Source organism: Osmerus mordax, chromosome 24, assembly GCF_038355195.1.
Source record: "Osmerus mordax isolate fOsmMor3 chromosome 24, fOsmMor3.pri, whole genome shotgun sequence".
Lineage (NCBI taxonomy): Eukaryota > Metazoa > Chordata > Actinopteri > Osmeriformes > Osmeridae > Osmerus > Osmerus mordax.
Window position 1 is genome coordinate 3,206,345 of NC_090073.1, and position 15,650 is coordinate 3,221,994.

At 51.5% G+C, this 15,650-nt stretch overlaps 1 protein-coding gene across 1 annotated transcript; it reads left to right on the plus strand.

Annotated features, from left to right (window-relative positions):
• The first annotated feature begins 3,125 nt into the window (after positions 1-3,125).
• On the plus strand, positions 3,126-14,221 carry kremen1 (kringle containing transmembrane protein 1). The gene is given in 11 exon segments (XM_067228447.1): positions 3,126-3,150; positions 3,291-3,390; positions 3,392-3,536; positions 5,362-5,433; positions 5,435-5,491; positions 5,494-5,518; positions 6,015-6,157; positions 6,159-6,348; positions 8,432-8,620; positions 10,703-10,787; positions 11,048-14,221. Coding segments are annotated over 11 exon segments (1,188 nt in total). The 3' UTR covers positions 11,205-14,221.
• The last annotated feature ends 1,429 nt before the right edge of the window (positions 14,222-15,650 follow it).

Here is a 15,650-nt window from a genome sequence, read left to right on the forward strand (position 1 = left end):
CCTCTGTCTCCTCCTCTCTCCCCTCTTCTCTTTCCTCCTTCCCATCTCCCTTCCTCCTCCTCTCCCACCCTGTCTCTCTACCTACACCTCTCTCTCTCTCTCTCTCTCTCTCTCTTCCTCCTCTGCTCCTCTCCTCTTCCCTCCTCCCCCTCTCCTGGAACACATCCCAGAGGTAAAGTGTGTCTGGGCTCTGCGTGTCCCTGAGAGGGAGTAACGTATCTTGAAAGGAGAGAGAGAGACACCGGCAGCCTGTTGTAAACACCCCCCCCCTCCCTCACACACCCACCCACAGCACCCCCCCCCCCCCCCCCTGCAGATGTCATAGTGATGTGTAATGACCTCCTCCGCCCAGCACTCGGGGGGTGCTGGGGGCCCCTCAGACCTGCTCCTCCCGCCGCCTCCTGCCAAGCCTGCCGCGTGGCCCCGTCGTCCGCGAGGCGCTGGCTGTTTGGCGCTCCTCCCCGCGTCCTCCGGAACCCGCGCGATCTGGTTTCAAGCGGACGCCTCGGAGCTCGTGTTGTTTTGTCTGCGCTGCGGTGCGTCCTTGTGGGGGCGGGGTAGTGGGGGGGGGTTATGGTGGAGGGCGGGGCGGGGCTCGGGGCGGGGCTCGGAGGGGTGGCGGCGGCGTCTCGACCCAGGCTGCAGGTTGAGGTGTGATGGTCCTGGGGGAGGAGGCACCTCGGTAGGGGGGTGATCTCCTGTGAAGATCTCCCTGGGTTCCCAGCCTCTGCTCCACTCTGCCGGGAGAGGGAACACACCTTCGGTTTCCCCTCTCTCCTCTGGCTTGTTAAAGCAAATTCCACCAGGGGCTTTGATGTGTGTGTTTTGTCATTACAAGCATAGATGTTTGCACTTGTTGCGCCTGTGAAGCAGATGTAGGCTGTGAGCAATGCTTGGCACAGTGCTTTCCTCCTGTAAAAGCACTTTTTCAATTAATGCTGAATTTGCAGAGCGAGCGAGCAGACAAAGAGAGAGAGAGAGAGTTGTTAGAGAGATTCTCCTCCTCATCTCCCTCCTCCTCTCCCTTTCTCCTCCCTCCCTCTGTCCCTGCCACTCTCCCTCCTCCTCTCCCTTTCTCCTCCCTCCCTCTGTCCCTGCCACTCTCCCTCCTTCTCTCCCCCTCCTCCTCCTCCTTCTCTCCCTCTTGTTCTCCCTCCTTCTCTATCTCCTCCTCTCTGCCTTCTCTCCCTCCTTCTATCCCTCCTGTTCTCCCTCCTTCTCTATCCTCCTCTACCTCCAGCCGTTCTCCCTCCGAGACGACCAGAGCACAAAGACACACAAGCTGTCAGTGGTCTGCAATCTTCCCATCAAAAGAGGCCCTCTCCTTTTCAACCGACCGCCCTAGCCCTGCAGTGGCATTTTGAAACGGGGGGTGGGGGAGAAAACGAAAAGACGGGGAATCCGTATTGGAAAAGCTCAATGGAGCCAACCTCCCTCAGAACGCTGTAGGAGAGCGAAGCTGGCAGGGGATTTATCTCACCCTCCGCACACCTCCGCTATCCGCGCGGCCCCCGCCTCGACCTGCCTCCCCTTCACCTCGGAGGCCCCGATCAAGCTCCCAAACGCCCCCATAACTGTCACGTCTGGCTGTTACTCGCCCCCCGTAACACCGCCTCTCTCGCTCGCCCCCCATCGCGCTGCGCCCCCGCCTAAATGATGCAAACCGCCATATTAATCCGCCCGTAAACCAGGGCTTTGACGTGGCCGTAAAAGAAGGATATTCCATCATGATTTATGGCGTCGACGAGGGAGCTGGAACGCGTCCTTTTTACAGCTCGCTCGGCACTTTTTGGGGTTGTGCGTCCGTCAAACCCTCGGTTCAGTCCCGGCACGCCAAGTCGGCGGTCAGGCCCGCGGTCAGGAGAACGTAGGCGAGACGCATGGAGTGGTCCGGAGAACTTTACTGCTCTCCCTCTTTCTCTCCCTCTCTCTTTCTCTTGCCCCCTATGTCTCTCCCTCCCTCCCTCCCCTCCCTCCCTCCCTCCCTCCCTCCCTCCCTCCCTCCCTCCCTCTCTCTCTCTCTCTCTCTCTCTCTCTCTCTCTCTCTCTCTCTCCTCTCTCTCTCTCTCTCTCTCTCTCCCTACCTCCCCCTCCCTCCCTCCCTGTCTCTGCGAAGCGTTAGGCCGGCTGAACCCCTTGTGGATGTCCCGCGTGCTTTCCTGTCTTCGCTACACAAACGAGAGGCTCTGTGGCGTGTGCTGTTTACCTAGAGGAGCTGATGGATCAGCCCCGAACGTTTACATTGGCCCTCACGAGACGGGGCACTGGAGTGTGTCTGTGTGGTGTGTGTGTGTGTGGTCCCTCTCTCTCTCTCTCTCTCTTCCCCCTTCCTTGCCTCTCTCTTTTACCGTCTGTGCTCATTCACCCCAAAACCTAAAACACGGAATAGAACCGCAGTACCCAGAAGGCACTACAGTGCATATACGTATGGTACGTCCAGGGGAAAACAAACAACTCTGTCCACGTTCATAGATCTTTCAGACGCTTCCAGCTGTATTGACGACAGCGAGACAGAAGAGATGGGCTAGCATTGCTTCACCATCAATTATGAGTTAACCTTTCAGAGAATGTATTAAAGCATCCACGAACGTGCAATGTTTTACTTCACTGAATTGAAACTGAATGGAGCAAGATCTTGGTACACGTCTTGTCTCACAGTGTAATGCTTTGGTCCGCCCTAGGGTCACGGGCAACAGGATCTCATTACACCAAACAGCCTTGGGAAGAGCCATTTATATTCGCAGTTCATACTTTAGCTCTTCTCTGTAGTTTATATTTGACCCCATAACATTGAAATGAAATGAGGTTTCTATATGATTAGAATCCTAATGAAGACATCTGTTCTGAACACAATATTTGTCAGGGTATAGGGATTGATCGATGTATCCTGTCTCTGTTTGGAGTGCTTAGCGAGTAGCCATGCCGATGAATGGTCGATACACGGTAGAGTTGAATTCACAGAGGGTAGGATTAGATGGGTGTGGTCCTACTGAATGCTGTTTATCATACAGATTATAAAACCCAACAACCAGCTAGCGATCCTTGGAACTACACCAGGTTTCTACACCACGTTTCAGGAAATGTCGTTTTTGACCAGGTGCAGCAACAGGGAACTCTGGATCACTATGACTGGCAACCAGATGATGACTGGCAACCAGATACCTTAAAACTTCCTCAGGGAAATGTACAGGATTTTTTGGATCGGTAATATACTGGAAGTCTAAGCACAAAACTATAGTAGGCCTATGGGAAATGTAGTTTTTTGTATCTCTCTGCATTCAAACGGCTAGCCAAGAACTTTGCAACAAATGTAGTTCTCTTCATAAAGCAGTGGTTGTTCATCATCATCATTAATGCCGACCAACACATGATCAAACCTCACTTTCTCTCCGTCTCTCTCCATCTCCACAGTGCCAGGAAACTTGGGGTGTTTCAAGGACAGCGGGGACCCGCCCACTCTGACAGGAAGCAGCGAGACGTCCAATAAGCTGACGATCCAGAACTGCATCAGCTTCTGCAGGAAGCAGAGATACTCGGTAAGACCAAAGACTAACTCATGGGTTTGACCCCGACACTTAAACTGACCCGGGGAATCGATGCAGACGAGGCTACTGTGTGCTTCTGGAGACGGGTTGAAACACACAGGGGGAAGAGGCTTTGACAGGAATCACACCTCCTGACACTGGGAAGGCTGTACAACTCAGGAGTAGTGTTCCCTTCATATCCTCCAGCCCCAGATAACCTCTCTCGATATGTCTCTCTCCTTACCTCTCTCTCTCTCTCTCTCTCTCTCTCTCTCTCTCTCTCTCTCTCTCTCTCTCTCTCTCTCTCTCTCTCTCTCTCTCACTCTCACTCTCACTCTCTCACACTCTCTCTCTCTCTCTCTTTCTCTATCATCATAAGAAATAATATAAGAAATGTTTGGTGTGGTGAAACTGCTTGGCTGGCAGTTATACTGCCCAATAAAGGTATCTTTAAAAGTCAAAGTCTCTCTCTCTTTTTCTCTCTCTCTCTTTTTCTCTCTCTCTCTCTCTCTTTCTCTCTCTCTCTCTCTCTCTCTATCACCTCTCTTTCGGTCCCCTTTACTTCACGTTCTCTTATCTCTGTTTTTCTCTCCTTCTTTCTCCTCTCTCCCTTTCTCTCTCTCTCTCTCTCTCTCTCTCTCTCTCTCTCTCTCTCTCTCTCTCTCTCTCTCTCTCCCCTCACTCTCTCTTTCTCTCTGTGTTTGGGTGGTATAAACAGTGACCGGCGTACGTGTTTGAGCACATCCTTTGGCCGTGTGTCCGCAGTCACAACGTCAGAACAGTAAGAAAGGAAAACCCTTTCTGTCTGTCCGTCTGTCTATCTGTCCGGATATGCCTGTCACCCCCAATTCCCAGAAGCCTTCATGACAAAGACAGGGTTGATGATTCAGCATGTGAATCAGTGGCCCACTGCAACCCCCCCCCCAGCCCCCTCCCCTCACCAGAAGAATCTGGAGCAGTAGGTGTTCTGACACATTTTGCACCCAATACAATACGCAACCAACCAGAAAGTGTTGATTTGTTGACTGGGTGAAGTGGGGGTTGGGGTGGGGGGGCGTCCATAAGTACCAGCTCCACGAGGGCAGCCCGTGAGGAGGAAATGAGGCCCTACCTTCATATGAATACATCTCCAGAAAGAGAGTCACACAAAGGTCCTATTTAAACAGCACACAATGGGCCGTGCTCAACGGTCCGTCATTCCAGAAAGCCAGAGGAAACGTGGAGTGTGGGTTGTTCCCAGTCCTTCACATTTCAACCGTGTGTCGCTATCGCAGAGCCCCTTTCTGTTTAGCATTCCCACAGATGTCTTCGCATGTGTTGGACTGGAACTTGACAAGTGACCCTCTAATTAGCTGTGACACAGATGGTGACAGTCCCCTCCAGAGCTTGGAAAACCCGCCCTGACACATGCTGGTGATAAACCCTTTAATGGGTAGCAAGGGAGCAGACCAGAAGACAATAGATTTTTTTTTATGCGATTGTTTTTATTGAGCCGTTTTTAAAAGCGTTAACAAATATACATTGCGATTATGTGAGGGCTGTTTTGTTGCCAATTTTTCCGAGCACTAGCATTTTCTACAGTGTTTCTTGTCATTAGTTATCGCAAGGGTTCTTCTCAAGGTTCTATTCAATGTTCTCCTCAAGGGCCCTTTCAGTTCTTCGTGGTTATCCAATATCTTTTCAGAATTCGACTGAAGTTTGTCAAGATTCGTCTTCTTCAGTTTTGGGTTGTCGCTGCTGAGTTCAGCCCTGTGTCTTACAGAAATCTATGTAAAACTCGAGAAACCAAATAAAATGTGAAATTCTTATTGGGAGTATTTGCATGTGTGTTCTTCAGCTGGCTGGGATGGAGTCTGGTTACGCCTGTTTCTGTGGAAACGATCTGGACCACCGTCGCCATGGCGAAGCGCCCCAGTATGGAATGCAACCACGTGTGCTTCGGGGACCACACCCAGCCCTGTGGAGGGGGATGGATGGGTTCATCATCTTTGACAGTGAGTACAGGCGTGCGATTACTCTGGTCTGGCTTACTGCTCAGCTCAACAAGCTTCTGTAGTAGAACATTCTGTGTGAGTTCTTTCACACTTTTTGTTGTTGCTGAAGACAGATTGATTTCGATGTTTGTACTGTTGACTGACTTTCCTTCGCTTTCCCACCCTCCACCCTCGCCCCCTCCTCACCTCCTCCCTCCCACCTCACCCCCCTCCTCACCCACCCACCCTCCTCCTCTGCTCCTCACCCCCCTCTCCTCATCCCCCCCCTCACCCCCCTTTCTCCTCCCTCCCTCCCTCTCCTCACCTACCCCTCTCCCCTTTCCTCCTCACCCCCCCCCCCCTCTTCACCCACCCCCTCCTCCTCACCCACCCCCCTTCTCCTTACCCACCACCCTTCTCCTTACCTGCCCCCCGTCTCACCCCCCCCTCCACCCTTCTCCTCCTCCCCCCTCCTCCCCCCCCCCCCCCACATCCCCACTCCCCCTTCCTCTCCCAGCCCGTGTGGGGGCCTGTGGGGGGAACTACTCCGCCCCCTCGGGGGTGGTTTACTCTCCAGACTTCCCTGACAAGTACGGGGCGGGCCGGGTGTGCTACTGGCCCATCCAGGTCCCCGGGGCCTCCGTCATCCTCTTCAACTTCACCTTCCTTCGACATCTCCGACCAGACCGACATGGTGGAGCTTCTGGACGGATACACCAATCAGGTGGTGGCGAGGTTCGACGGGCGGAGCCCCCCGCGGGAACTGGTCAACGTCACGGGAGATTTCGTCATCCTGTACTTCTATTCGGATCGGACCAATCAGGCGCAAGGATTCGCTGTCCTCTACCAAGGTGGGAATTGATTGGCTCGCTGGCTTTGTTTACAGAATAACTATGGTGAAGGATGTATATCCTTACGGAGTTGGAGTTTGCATGATTCTGATTTGAATGTTGTATTTGTGGTTAGCTCTGCTTCCTCACACACATACTTTTGCACACACACACACAAATATATTTATTTATGAATGCCAGCACATTTGCATGAACAGGTGCACATTGATAGTCTGTCACCATGACTGAGTTTTGCATAGCTTCTCTACTGATGTTAAATCGAGCAAACTATAATGTGCTTTACCGCAGTCTGGAGAGAGGGAGGGTGGGAAGGGCAGAGAGATTTTGAGAAAAAGAGAGGACGAGAGAATAGAGAGAGAGAGAGAGAGAGAGAGAGAGGGAGACATAAAGAGAGACAGAAAGAGTGTGAGACAAAGAGAGAGAGAGATTAGTATTTGCCAACTGTTGCCCGACTCCCATCTCTTCTCATTTGATGGCCAATGCCTCACAGCTGAGGGCGATATTGTGTATTTAAATGTTTTGTTTCTCTCGGTACTCTGTGAGACTGCATGTGCCCTGCATAACAAAGACATTGTTCAGTTGATATATTCGCTCCAGTGGGACAGTCTAATTTCCGAGGAGTTTGTCTCAGATGAGGGGTGAGTCAAGGCGTTAGACGTGGGCGTTCTGGATGGCAGTGCAGTGGAGAAGAAACTGTAAATGCATTCTCAGCACACCCGGAGAGATGGGTGCAGTGTTCTGAACAATGCTCTCATATTGCCCGTGCCTCAGTTACATGGAGTTGTTCTGCCGTGGTTGACATTCAAACTCAATACCTGTGACTCTCCCCCTCTTTCGAAAGTCACGCGCACGCACACACACACACATACACATGCAAGCAACCTCGAACAACAGTATTGGGTCGTCTGACAGCTCGTGTTTTGGCTGGTTCTCCAGATGAAAGTACCGCAAAGATGAATTAAGACCGGGCTGTTTGAGATGCTGTTCTAACAGAAGGACACATCGCGTAGAAGTTATCTTAAGAAAACGAGTGGGGGAGAAGGAGGGGGAGGGGGGGCAGGGCGGGGCAGGGGGGGGGGGGGATGTAAAGAAAGAAATAAGGAGAGAGAGAACAGAGCGAGAACGGGAAACGTGGAGAGACTTGCATAATGTGTGAGAGAGATGGAGTGATGAGATGGAAATAGAGGGAGACTACCTCTGTGGGCAGAGATGGATTTAAACACCCAGTCCTCAGGGGAGGGAGGGAGGGAGCCGTGCTGAGTGAACAGGGCAAGATATTTAGAGATCCGGAGGGACTGGTAAGGGTGAATTGAGAGAGGAGAGTGGTGAAGTTGGGGTGGAGATCAGGAGGGAGGGCGGAGAGTGGTGGAGGTAGGGTGGAGATGAGGAGGGAGGGTGGTGGAGGTAGGGTGGGTGGAGATGAGGAGGGAGGGGGGAGGGTGGTGGAGGTAGGGTGGAGATGAGGAGGGAGGGGGGGAGAGTGGTGGAGGTAGGGTGGAGATGAGGAGGGAGGGGGGGGAGAGTGGTGGAGGTAGGGTGGAGATGAGGAGGGAGGGGGGGGAGAGTGGTGGAGGTAGGGTGGGTGGAGATGAGGAGGGAGGGGGGGAGAGTGGTGGAGGTAGGGTGGGTGGAGATGAGGAGGGAGGGGGGGAGAGTGGTGGAGGTAGGGTGGAGATGAGGAGGGACTTGGGAAGGGTGGATTGAGGGCGATCTCGCTTAGGATAAACACTTTCAGGTGACGTCGGAGGAACTGGGCTCCGACGTCGGGGTTTGAAGCTCCGGGGGTTGTTGTGAGTAAATGGAGAACATGTGAAAACATCCCTTTTCAAGCTGAGCAAGATGGATGGAACCTCCAACCAGCCACAGGGAGAGTCTCTCTGGTGATCTCCCTGTTCCTCGTGCCAACATCCCTCTCCCCAGAACTGCTGCCAGCATTCTCCTTCTGATTGGGCCCCGAAAGTTGTGCGGTTGGACCTCCAACCACGTTCCATTGGTTAACAATACGAAAACGATGGGGATGACACCAGTTCCCAAGGTGCATCGTTCCAAAGGAAGAGGGGACGTGACTCTGCTGTCCCCTTAGCTTTGCAGGGCCAGGGCCTCAGGCCCATGGACGAGGGAGACGAGGGCGAGGAAGAGGACGACGCCAGCACCAGCCCGCCTCCGCCGGAGGGGGTGACGGAGAAGTCCAACGTCAGCGGAAACGGCCGCTCGTCCCAGATCTTCTACGTGATCACGTCCAGCCCCGACAAGCCTCCGAGCAACATGCCAGGTCAGCAGGCCAGCAACCACCACACTAGTATGTCACCACCACGCCCGTCCCGCCTCCCCGCTCCGCTGCTGCTCTCCCCTGGGCGCTCTGGCGCTCTAGAGAGCCTCTGTCTTCCCGTGGTCTGTTTGTGTTTGAGGCCCCAGTGTCCATGTCCTTTTTCATCTTTCTCCACCAGTGTTCTATACACTGTCTCTTCTCCATAGCTGGTTCTGTTTCAGCCTGTATAGATGTGGTACTGAATCTTGCATGACTAGCACGGTGGTCTCGGACTGGGGGTCAGGTGGCTGAGCGGTGAGGGAATCGGGCTAGTAATCCGAAGGTTGCCAGTTCGATTCCCGGTCATGCCAACTGACGTTGTGTCCTTGGGCAAGGCACTTCACCCTACTTGCCTCTGGGAAATGTCCCTGTACTTACTGTAAGTCGCTCTGGATAAGAGCATCTGCTAAATGACTAAATGTAAATGTAAATGTATCTGATGGGGACGTGATCTACTCCAAGCCCGGTCCTACTACTAGATTTGACCCTATACTGCTCAATTTGGTCCTAGTGCTATACTTCGCCCTAGTACTAGTTATGACCCTAGTGCTAGACTTGACCTTGGTGCTCTTCTTAGCCCTAGTGCTATACTTCGCCCTAGTGCTAGATTTGTCCCTAGTGTTAGACGTGGGCCTACAGTGCTAGATGTGGCCCTAGTGCTAGACTTAACCATGGTGCTAGACTTGGCCCTAGTGCTAGACTTAACCATGGTGCTAGACTTGGCCCCAGTGCTAGACTTAACCATGGTGCTAGACTTGGCCCCAGTGCTAGACTTAACCATGGTGCTAGACTTGGCCCTAGTGCTAGACTTAACCATGGTGCTAGACTTGGCCCTAGTGCTAGACTTAACCATGGTGCTAGACTTGGCCCCAGTGCTAGACTTAACCATGGTGCTAGACTTGGCCCTAGTGCTAGACTTAACCATGGTGCTAGACTTGGCCCTAGTGCTAGACTTAACCATGGTGCTAGACTTGGCCCCAGTGCTAGACTTAACCATGGTGCTAGACTTGGCCCCAGTGCTAGACTTAACCATGGTGCTAGACTTGGCCCTAGTGCTAGACTTAACCATGGTGCTAGACTTGGCCCTAGTGCTAGACTTAACCATGGTGCTAGACTTGGCCCCAGTGCTAGACTTAACCATGGTGCTAGACTTGGCCCTAGTGCTAGACTTAACCATGGTGCTAGACTTGGCCCTAGTGCTAGACTTAACCATGGTGCTAGACTTGGCCCTAGTGCTAGACTTAACCATGGTGCTAGACTTGGCCCCAGTGCTGGACTTAACCATGGTGCTAGACTTGGCCCCAGTGCTAGACTTAACCATGGTGCTAGACTTGGCCCCAGTGCTAGACTTAACCATGGTGCTAGACTTGGCCCTAGTGCTAGACTTAACCATGGTGCTAGACTTGGCCCTAGTGCTAGACTTAACCATGGTGCTAGACTTGGCCCCAGTGCTAGACTTAACCATGGTGCTAGACTTGGCCCTAGTGCTAGACTTAACCATGGTGCTAGACTTGGCCCCAGTGCTAGACTTAACCATGGTGCTAGACTTGGCCCCAGTGCTAGACTTAACCATGGTGCTAGACTTGACCCCAGTGCTAGACTTAACCATGGTGCTAGACTTGGCCCCAGTGCTAGACTTAACCATGGTGCTAGACTTGGCCCTAGTGCTAGACTTAACCATGGTGCTAGACTTGGCCCCAGTGCTAGACTTAACCATGGTGCTAGACTTGGCCCCAGTGCTAGACTTAACCATGGTGCTAGACTTGGCCCCAGTGCTAGACTTAACCATGGTGCTAGACTTGGCCCCAGTGCTGGACTCCTGCACCAGGACCGGCCCTGTCTGAGCAGGGCTGGCTAACAGGTGTGCTGGAACATGGTCTCCATCTTGTCTTTTATCTCTCCTGCTTTTTCTAGTCATCTATCTGCTTCAGGATTCTGAACTCTGACAGATAGGATTCTATGAAATCCTGTTTCTCCTTAAAACATAAAAAAGCAGTATGTTTTATTAGGAGTGAGTGTATTAATGTTGACGTTTCTTGTCGGCAGTGTGGACCATCTACGCTCTGGCAGCTTTGCTCACCCTGACTGTGATCGTCATGGTAGCCAAACTACTGCTGTACATCACAGTGAAGTAAGTCTCTATCTCTTCCTTTATCTATCTCTCTTTCTCTTTCCATCAATTGCTCTCTTTCTCTCTGCCTTGCTTTGTCTCTCTCTCTCTCAGCTCTCTTTTCTCATCCTTCTCAGCTTCGCCTTCCCTCCATCTCTCCCTCTCTCCACCTCTATCTCCGAGGTCTGTTTTGGTCTGCGGTCATCTCTCCCGCTGGAGAGTGTGTGTGTCGATGTTTTGAATGAACACACTTGTGTCCGGTTGTGTCCCCGTTCCTCCAGATCTCCCAGCATCCCCAGCATCAGTGGCTCTGAGAGCTGCAGCCAGAGTGCCGCATCGGAGCCCTGGATCATCCTGTACCGCCCCTCCACTATCTCCCTCTTCAAGAAGAAGCTCAAGAACCACCATGGAGACCTCAGCCCCCTGGTGGGCAACTAGGGGAACGGCATTCCCCGGTCTCCCGCCACCACCACCACTACCACCAAATACTACTACTACTGCTACACCCTGTACCAGGGCCGAGAGGGAGCGCTAGGCTAGGCTAGGCTACGCTCCCACAGTGAGACTCTAGGGGGCGCTAAGCTAACAAGCTAACAAGCTAAAGACTGAGTGACTTCCGCCACCATGGCCTCTTGGAGGCCCAAGGAGACCTGGAGCTCAGCCCAGAGGGATGAAGGGAGGGATGAGACAGACAGGACTGTCTGCTGTGTGGAGGAGAGGGAAAGAGGAGGAGGGGAAGGATTAGAAGGGCATACAGTACAGCGCGAGGTGGACGGATAGACAGACAGACAGATGCGAGGCGATCCAGACCAACAAACACAGACAGTCAGACAGACAGATGGAGTTTACTGCAGGGGTTAGGGTTATATGGGACTCCGTCTCCATCCTCCATAGACGCCTGAGAGGTCAGGGAGTTTCCCTTCAGAGTCACGGCCAGTCAGTCCTAGCCTGTAGGAGAAGTCCACCATTCTCACTGTATTCTCTGGTAGCCAGCATCCTCACTGAAACTGCAAGACACAAAATGTCTGCCAGACCTGTCTGGGAGCCACCATCCTCACTGAAACTGCAAGACACAAAATGTCTGCCAGACCTGTCTGGGAGCCAGCATCCTTACTGAAACTGCAAGACACAAAATGTCTGCCAGACCTCTCTGGGAGCCTGCATCTTCACTGAAACTGCAAGACACAAAATGTCCGCCAGACCTCTGTGGGAGCCAGTAGTGTTTCAGAGAGAACTGGGCCGAATCCTAATCATTACCAAAAGGGAGAAGACACCATGACCATATTCTGGACACACAGAATATGCTACTCTCAGAAACACCTTGATACCCCAAAACCAGACAGGCAGGTGAAGGAGACCGCCCACCTCACCCCCCGACTGCTGGTCATTCATTAAACACTTATACACTGTTTATCTGTTACGATGGAAGTGCTCACAGAACTCCTCCTACTGATCGAGGATGGAGGGATGAGATAAGGGATAGAAGGATGGAAAAAGGGATGGATGGATAGTGGAGGGGTTGTTCATCAGAAATAGGATTTAAGAGCGGTAAAACTCTTGGTAGTCAGCTTGAGCCGTCTTCATTCATGTGTGTCTCATTCAGTTCATGAATAAACTACATTCTCGGCACAAAAACATAGCTGATACTAAGAACTGGAAACTTTCCTTCTAGAAGCATCCACTCCGACAGGAATTTTCTTCGTCATCAGCGGGGGGGAGAAAAAAAGTTCTGTGATCTTGCATGGCCATTAGCAGATGGATCAGATGGTGTTCTGTCCTGTGCGGGAGAGGGAGGGGGGGTTAGGAGGGGGCAGATGTGGTTAGGGAAGGCGGGGTGTCTGATGTGTGTTGAAGTGCCTTGAGGGCGTCCTGGACTTTGGGGCGTCGTCAGCTCTCCTCATCTCCAATCCCAGACCTGTCTTCTTAAAACAACTGGGACTTTGGCATTACAGAGATTTACTATGGGACTGGCTTTTAAAACAGTTTTTCTATTTTGTTCATGTGTTGTTTGGTTTTCTCCTTATGTGCCCCGAAATGTAGTTAGTAACATTACTGGGCGTCTTGTTCTGGTTATGTTGCCGTTTAGTAACTAAAGGGGGACGGTGTTGGATTGTTGTTGAATTCCATGTGGTGAATGATGACATTAAGTCCTGCCGTTATATGTCATGTCTCTGCAAAGCAAGGCAGTGATCCATCAGGGTTTTTTATTGTTTATGATCATCAACTGCAGCTTGGCTGCGAGGTTGAGGCATTCAGAGAATAAGCTGCACATTCCCCAAGTTCACTGGACTCACCAGACCCAAGCTATCCCCTCAAAGCTCAGAAAAGACAACGTGAAACTGTGTGTGTGTGTTTGTGTGTGTGTGCGCATCCGTGTGTGTGTGCACACGAGTGTGTGTGTGTATGACAGCAAGTTCAGAAACGGTGTCAGTTCGGTGTATAACGGTGACATTTCCAGCAGCGACACCGGTGTTGAAAGGTCAGCCACCCTCCACACGTCACACACACTTCTGAATTCGACTTCCTGGACAGTCTTCCAATCCCTGTCAAGATGACTATTTTGGCCCAGAGACATGAACGAGCGCACTTCTCCTTCACTTCTTTACGATAGCGCTTATTCAGCTCAGCACTGCGCCTCCTCTGGAACCAAATTCGAACTTTGCATGTATTGAGCACGTGTAAACAGGGCAAGGGTCCGTATGCAAAATGCGACATCACAATGGAATCTGAAGCCTAAGGTTTACTGTAGGGGAGACTGACTTAGTGACGGGGGCAGGGGGGGGGGGGGGGGAAGGGGGTGCTCTCTACTGGAGGAGTGATCTGTACTCCACGGCCCTGCCAAATCCTCTCCAAGTCACGTTCATCATCGCAAGGGAAGAGCACATATCCTGTGGTCTGTGCTGTTCACAACACCCCATGCTTACACAGATGGGAGGCAGAGAGGGAGGGAGATAAAAAAAAAGAGGGTGAGCGAGAAAGGGAAAGAGAGAAAAGGAGAAAGAGAGGATGAGAGAGATGGGGGGGAAGGGGGGGGGGGGGTGGTAAACGAGTCCTCGTCATATCCCAAAGAAGTTAACCCAAACTGACAGTTTGAATCAAGCAAGGTCAAGGTCATATCTGGTTAGATAGCCTGGTAAATTATGCAAACTTCCATTTAGTCTCCTGTCCTTCATGGAAAATTCCATAGCTCTTTCTCCATGGCTTTTGTCGCTTACTTTGTTTCCTCGAGTTGCATCAGAGATCTCCTGCAATAAAAAACCCTTTGTACAAGGAAGAAAAACGATTCAGAGCGGCAAAATGTCATTAAATTGTAAATAAGGAATAGTGCAAATTTTTATTTATACAGTAAATTATTGTTCATATTTTGTATGTGAATGGGACATAATCTATCTTTTTTATAAGTGAAGTACCTTTGTAGTTTTATTTAATGTGTTTAAATGTGGTTGCTAAATAAATACTGCATGTTTCCTAAACCTGTGTCGTGTCCTTATGCTGCCGTCTGATGTTTCACCCCTAAACACACTCCTTGTTTGTGTGAACTTACATGGTGAATAAAGCCCATTATGATTCTGATAACATGAAGGCTGATGGTACTGATCAACATGGCAGCAAACCTCACTACAGAAACACATACCTTAAAAGAAAATGGAGGTTTTACATCTGAAGACACTTTTTCATACAATGGTTTTGTGTGCGTGTTTGTGTGTGTGTGTGTGCGTGTGTGTGTGTGTGTGTGTGTGTGTACAAAAGCCATCGTACCCCAACACTGATTGCTCTGGTGAGTTTCTCATTAGTTTCAACAGATTAAGAATCAACTATCTGCCTGGCCTGTAACCCAACCCCTGAGAGCGTGATGCTTATCGTACTCCCCAAATGACTCCCAGACTGAAGGCGGATCCACCCAGCGAGGGGGGGGGGGGGGGTGTTCTGGGGGGTGGGGGGGGGGGGGCAGTGTGTGGACCCCTCCTCTTTTAGGGTCAGACAGACAACCTGCAGATTTACGGAGAGGAGTGCGAGGTCAGTGTTTCAGTGGGAACAGCATGTAAAATAACAAGGAAGGGTAGGATTCTAATGTGAAACATTTGTGTGTGGTAAGTCTGTAACGAGCATCAAAGGGGTCTCTGTAATGGAAGAGAGCACTTGTTAGAGGGTTCTGAAGGGAAACGTAACCTGAGAGCGGTAATTGAACATCTTTATCGCATTTTGAATCTGGACTAACTCACGCTTATGTCCCTGCAACCGAAGCCCTAGTTAAATCTGATCATGAAACACATTCATTCAGGGCAGAAGAATAGTGCGTCAGCCGAACGGTTCTGAAAGATAAATGGCAAACTTGTCAGTTCATTTGAGCAAAGGCTCACACATGCTGTATGAAATGCTGTACTCTACTTCCCCCAAGTGGTGTGACAACATCACGACAAGTCCTTATCTAACCGGAGTTACAACCGGCCAAGATGTTCCCAACATAATTCATGTATTTGACATTCCCTCCTATGTGAATGAATACCTTTTACACGCATTATTGGAGGTCGGTGTCAAATCAATCTTATTAGCGGCAAGAGTTAGGTTACTGTTGCCGCTACTGTTGCCCCCCCCCCCCCCAGCAATAGAGATGCAGGCAGCCTAGACCAGGCCCAGAGCATAAGCTACCCTCCTCTCCCTTCCAGCCCAGCCCTGCACCCTCACCTCCTCTGCCCCTTGGCAGGCTGTTGCTGTCCATTGTCAGGTTGTAACACAAGGCCTGGGACTGTGTTGCTCTCTACGAGACATTGAGACATGGTCCCCCCCCCCCCCCCACACACACACACACACACCCCCGTCTCCCCCTCCCCCCCCCTATGAGCCAGTGGGGCTGCACAGGGCTCCCAGTGGGACAGTCTCATG